Genomic DNA, 6,000 nt, shown 5'->3' with positions numbered 1-6,000 from the left:
CGCATGACGGTGGGGCTGGCGCTCCAGGGTGACAGCGCTGCCTGGTCTGCCCCTCAGTTCTAGAATGTTCTAGACACTGCACAGATTCCAGGTTTTCCTTCTGGCCAAGTGGGGCAGCCTGGTGCTGCCGGGCAGGCTGAGCTGTCGGTTCTGACCCCAGCCCTTCCCTGACCTCCAGTCCCTCTGCCAGGTGGCGGTAATGTCGCCTGTGGCCCGGGCTGGCATGGGGGTGCGTGTACACAGGCTGGTTACCGACCACCTTATGGGGTTCATCACATCTCCCACCTGTTGTCCCCTCCCAGCTAGTCATAGTCCACTCCCCCCTCACCTCTATCCCCTATAGATGTGATATTGGGGGCACTAAGATATCCTGATTTTTATCCCTCTTCCTGTTGACACCCCTCATTTGGACAGTGGGGGGTCCCCAGGGGGATAGAGACACAGTGACCATGCTTCCCCCGCTGGGAGGGACCTCAGTGGCAATGACCGAGTGGAAGACGGTGGTCCCTGGTGTGTAGAGGGAGTGGGGGGACAGGCGGAGAAAAAAGAGTGTGTCAGTGTTTGCTGAGCCCAATAGATTGCACGGGCCCTTCCTGGGCCGACTCACCCGCCAGCCGGGGCCAGCCGCTCCAGCGCCCGCAGGAGGCTGCCCGCGCCCTTCAGGCTCTCCAGGTGCTTCTCGTTGGAGGTGACCTGCAAAGGCGGGAGAAGACAGTGGTCGGTGGGCCCAGCCCCGACTCAGCCCAGTGGGTGGGCACCCTGAGTGTCGGGCTACCTGTGGCCTTGGGGAGCAAGCCTCAGCCCCACCCACAGGACGCTGCTGACCATGGGGACAGAGGCAGACGGTGGTGGCCCTTGGGGAGTCACGGGCGGGGGATGTGCCCGGTCACGTGGGCTGCCTCAGGTGGCACCGGACTTTCGGAAGGCTCTGCCGTTCTCCTCTTTCCCACGGCCTCGCCTTGCACGGTGAGCGGCGGTGTGTTTTACAGGTGAGGTCACCGGGGCTCAGGGAGACGCAGGGGTCACCACGGCAGGACCTAGGGAGCCGGAGCCTATCGTCCCCTTGGAGACTGGCCCCAGGCTGGCCTCAGGTGACCCCCTGCTCAAGTGTCCTTTCCCCTTGACCGTGGCAGCCCAGGCTGGACTGCTGTCGCCCAGTTCTAAGAAGAGGCTGAAATTTCTTAGCCACAGGGACAGGAAAGTCACGGGGGTCATTAAACTTGCAGGTGGACTCTGCACCTGCGCCACCCCACTCCCCACGTGTGCCTCACCCACTGCCAGCTCAGCTGTATGGGATGGGTGTGCTTGCTGCAAAGACCTGCATCTTCAAAGAGCTGCATGTAAATGCCCTGAAATCACACCCGACTGGGTGAGCTCCAGAGGCTGCCGTTTGGGAATGCCTGCTGTGGTTCAGCTCTGCCTGAGGTGAGCACAGGCTTACACTGGCGGCCGGGCCCTTCGGTGAGGTTCCCCAAAATGTGCCTCATGCAGGTCCGCTGAGCTGCATCCACACCCACTGCCCTGCCCAGCCCTCCCATGGGACTGTGTGCTCCCAAACAATCACCCAACAGGTTGCAAAGAAACGGTAAGACCACATTTACTCACAAGGCTAGTCAGAAGGTGCAAATGGAAAATATAGTGAGAATCACGCAATCAAAGGAAGGGACCAAAATAGCATCATGTGAAATGGACATAAATGTAGGCATCAACAAAGCCAAAAGAATTAATGGAAAATTATGTGATTTGGCCACTTAATGGGACTCTTATGAACAACACCAACTGTTGTCCTGCATATAAAGATGAGTTAATTAGAAAATAAAAATTGTAAACAATATCAGAGACTCCAGTTCTGGCTGAGAGAGAAAAGACATGCTCCTCTGCTCTCCCTCCGAATGGAGCTATGAAACCTGGACAGAGTACGCAGCTCAGCTACTGGAGAACAGTGAGAAGCAAACAGCGACAGGCAGGCGGGGAAGGACACTGGATCCCCTTCTCTCCTTCCAGGAAGGCCAGCAGGACTCAACCAATCCAACCCCCGGAGTGAGCACTGTGGGCGAGGAGAGAGCTCCGGAGAAGCCAGGCTTGGGGGAAGGGAGAGGAAACCCCAAAGCTCAGAGAGAAGAGATGAAACTCGGGTATTTTCCTTCCTTCTCCTCAGCTCTCTGATGCAATAACGACGGTGGGGGCGGCACAGTGGCAGCCAAAACTCTCTTCTCTGTCCTCCCAGTGCTTGGCCCAGATACCACAATTGTGCAAGTCAGCGGTGTATGGCCAGACGGAGAATGGGAGACCAGGGAACCGGGAAGAGCTCGAGAAAGCAACCCCATTAACTTATTTATGAGTTCCTGGCCTCACCCTTAACTTGTGCTTGCGTGGAACTGGTCCAAACAGCACACTCAAAACTCTGAGAACTGAGCTAACAAACCTCTGCCCAGACCCCAGCCTGACCCTTGGAGGACACACAAGAGAGATCCCAACAGCACTGCAAGTGCTTTGAATCTGATATTGAACTTATAATTCCAAGCTGCAGCCTGAACCTACCCAACAGAACTGCTTACTAAAATAAAAGTATCAATATTCTCTGTAGGGTTTCGACAAGACATAGCGCCTTATAATGTAATATTTAAAACAGGATAAAATCCAAAAGGTGGGCATCCAAACAACCACAGAAGTCTCAACTCACATGAGACAAGACAATACGTAAGAAAATGACACAGATGTTGGAAGTATCTGACAAAGACTTTAAAGCATTATAAAAAGGCTAAAACAGTAACACTTGAAATAAGTATTAAAATAGACTATAACACTCTTGAAACAAATATTAAAATGGAATAGAACAGTATGAAAACAGAATAAAGTATTAAAATAAAATAGACTATAAAAATTAGAAAATATAAAAGAGAACCAAAAAATATATATTAACAAAAAATAAATAAAAAGCCACACTGAATAGACTCATCAGCAGAATGGAAAGAGGCAGCGAACTTGAAGACAGATCAATAGAAACGATCCAATCTGAGCAACAGAGGAAAAAATGTTGAAAACACAAAGGACAGGGGGGTAGGGGAGGCCAGGGGATTGTCAAGGGCAGGGGGAAAAAAAAGGACACATATGTAATACCCTTTGTAATACTTTAAGCAATTTAAAAAGAAAAAAGAAAAAAAAAACACAAAGGACAGAGCCTCAGGGACCTGTAGGACAATAACGAAAGGTTTGTGTCACTGGAGCCCTAGAATGAGAGAACCGCATAAATGGATGAAAAGGTATTGGAGGAAATCATAGCTAACACTGGTCCAAGTGTGATGAAAGACATGAACCTATAGATTCAAGGAGCTGAGAAAATGTCCAACAAGATATCCAATGAATCCACACCCAAGCAGTTCATAATCAAACTGGAAGCCAAGGAATGTTGAAAGCATGCAGGAAAAAAAAAAAAAGATGCATTACTTAGAGGGGAACAATGATTTGAATTACTGTGGATTTCTCTTCACACTGAGATCAGAAGAAAGTGACAAAACATTTTTAAAGTGCTAAAAGAATTAATAGACACTTCACTAAAGAAGATATGTAGGTGGCAAATGAGCCCTTGAATACTCAATATCACTGGCCATGAGGGAAACACGTTAAAACTGCAGTGCAATTCAGCCACATACCTATTCGAAAGGATAACGTTTTATAAACTGACGGTAACAGACGATAACAGACGCCAGCAGGACCACAGCGAGTCCCCCTTCCTGCTGGTGGCAGTGCAGAACAGCACAGCGCTTTGGAGGACGGTTTGGCAATTCCTCATGAAATTAAGCACAACCTCATCCTGCAACCCAGCAACTATACTCTTGGGTACCCGCCCACGTGAATTGAGAACTGATGTCCACGTAAAAAGCTGTGTGCGGAAGTCCACTGCAGCGTACCCCCTAGTCACTAGAGAACGCAAGGAACCGAGATGTCCTTGGACAGGGAAATGGAAAGACAGCGAGGAACGCATGTGCGCTACCTGGTTTATACGTCTGATTGGATCTGTAGAATGAGATGTGAATAAAGATAAATCTGGGTCATTCTGAGAAGACAGGAGTTCCCATTCGCCTTGCTAAATTGTTTTGTCCTCCGGCACCAGCTTTCTGCAATTAGTCAAGTTTGCAATATTCAGATTCCAAGTGGCTTTGAACTGAATGATCCTTAGGCGTGAATTTCTCCTTTCTCCCCGAGTTTGGCCACTGAAGCGTATACATTGAGATGGACACCAACCTTCCTTCTGAAGCCCCCACTGTATCCACCACACAGTGTGGCCTTCAGCCTTCCATTTAAACTTGCCTGAAAGCCAAATGGCGGCTCACCTACTTCTCCTTCGAGCTACGTGAGCAGAGAGTGTTGGCCGCACACTGAGACCCACAGAGGAATCTCCTTGCCATCGGCAGGAGGCATGCTCCCCGCGGGCCTGCGTTCATGGCCAAGCGACTCCTGGACAACCTCTCTCGGCTGAGGCGACTTTCAGAAGTAAAGGACGCAGGGGCTGGCGGAGGTGCCAACACAGTACGCTCCCTGTGGTTACGACTTTCATTGCCAGCGGCCCCGTCGTCCCCACAAGCCACGGCAAGCAAACTCGATGTTATTTTGCAGGAAGGTGCGACTGGAGCAGAGGTTCCTGGGACGCTGAAGAGTCCACTGGGGGGTGGTTTCATTATTTTAAAACCTTCAGGAGGCAGGTGGCCGTTTCCTGCAAACAGCCCTGCCGGCCTCACGTTTCTCTGCTTTATGCCGAAACCCGTTGGCCGGATGTGGAGCCCCAGCGCTACCCGGTGCCGCTGCCGAGACGCCTGCCCGGGAGCCGCCCGGTGAAACCCATCCGAAGGGAGACGTGGGTCCTGCCAAAGGCGTGAGGCTCACCTGCTGCCAGGACCGTCCACAGCCTGGTCTTCTCGGGGAAATGACTGGAGCGTTGAAGCTGGAGCCAGCTGGGAGGCTGGGCCTCCCCTCCTGTGTACCTGACGGACGACACACAGAGAAGCTGCTCGTGTGTTTGGGGTAAATATGTCGCTTCATTCGGCCTTCCACATGGTGACCTGTCAGTCGGCATTCAGGCATCACACGTGTAACCGGAACTCTTATCCCTCGTTTCCCACCGGCTCACGACCTGCAGGTGGTGGCTTTGCACCTGCCTGTGGGGACTTTGGCTTCCCAGGTGCACGCTAGCCACAGGCGTGTCCCATGTCCCGATGGCGGCAGGACCCCGACGCCGCAGCCTCTTCCGTGTGTAGCTGAGGATGCAAGGACAGCGGGGACAGTGGCTTGTCCGGGACAGAGCGGCCACTGAGGGACAGAGCCAGGCCTGGTGCCCCCCCACCTCATCGAAGGCCTGGAAAACGTGTACATCAGATGCGCTGCACCGTCCATCATCGTGGCCCGTGATGGATCCCCTTACGGTGGGAGCCACAGCATCAGCTCCATCCGTGCTCCGGGCGAGCTGCTCCGTGGAGAAATGGTCTGGGGGATGCGAGCGGTAGCTGCACGCGAGTCAGGTGTGGGCAGGCCGTGGGGCCTCGTTCGTGGGCGTGTCGTGATGGAGGTCTAGATCGCAGTGGTCCTGAGTGCGCGTGGCTACGGAAGCTACGTTAACCCCGGTTTTCTAATCACCAGCTACCCCGGACAGGCCCAGGCAGCACCGAGAGACGCGGAAAGAAATCGGGCGCCCACGGGGCCCACGGGAGGGCAGCCCAGGGGCCTGTTGGCACTGACACAGACTTCACGGGGGAGCATTACTTTAATTCCATGGGCTTCAGATCTCAGGAATACAAGTAAAAACAAGCAGGTAACTATGACAACTCTACTTCAGAGAGTTTAAATCCCCAAAACAAACCTCCCCACCCAGCCCCTTTATTTTGTTCTCTTAACATATACTTTGCCTTCTCTCCAGCTGAGGTTCCTCTGTTACTTCAAAGCCACTTCTACCCACTGCGAATTGAGACATGCTACCCCCTGCCACGGACGCCGGGATGGGATCTG

At 52.7% G+C, this 6,000-nt stretch overlaps 1 protein-coding gene across 1 annotated transcript in view; it reads right to left on the bottom strand.

Moving 5' to 3' along the window:
• Nucleotides 1-436: 436 nt before the first annotated feature.
• LOC102431453 (serine/threonine-protein kinase ULK4-like) overlaps nucleotides 437-6,000 on the bottom strand; it is a gene marked incomplete at its 5' end in the record, with an annotated part of 79,518 nt that continues 73,954 nt past the window's right edge. Inside the window, one exon of the mRNA XM_006107363.3 lies at nucleotides 437-693. Within this exon, the coding sequence (XP_006107425.1) occupies nucleotides 604-693 (90 nt within the window). The remainder of the gene's footprint in view (nucleotides 694-6,000) is intronic.

This window comes from Myotis lucifugus, unplaced genomic scaffold (assembly GCF_000147115.1).
Source record: "Myotis lucifugus unplaced genomic scaffold, Myoluc2.0 scaffold_1135, whole genome shotgun sequence".
In the NCBI taxonomy this organism is placed as follows: Eukaryota; Metazoa; Chordata; class Mammalia; order Chiroptera; family Vespertilionidae; genus Myotis; species Myotis lucifugus.
The sequence above is the reverse complement of the archived record's forward strand: the minus strand, read 5'-3'. Positions and strand labels throughout refer to the sequence as shown.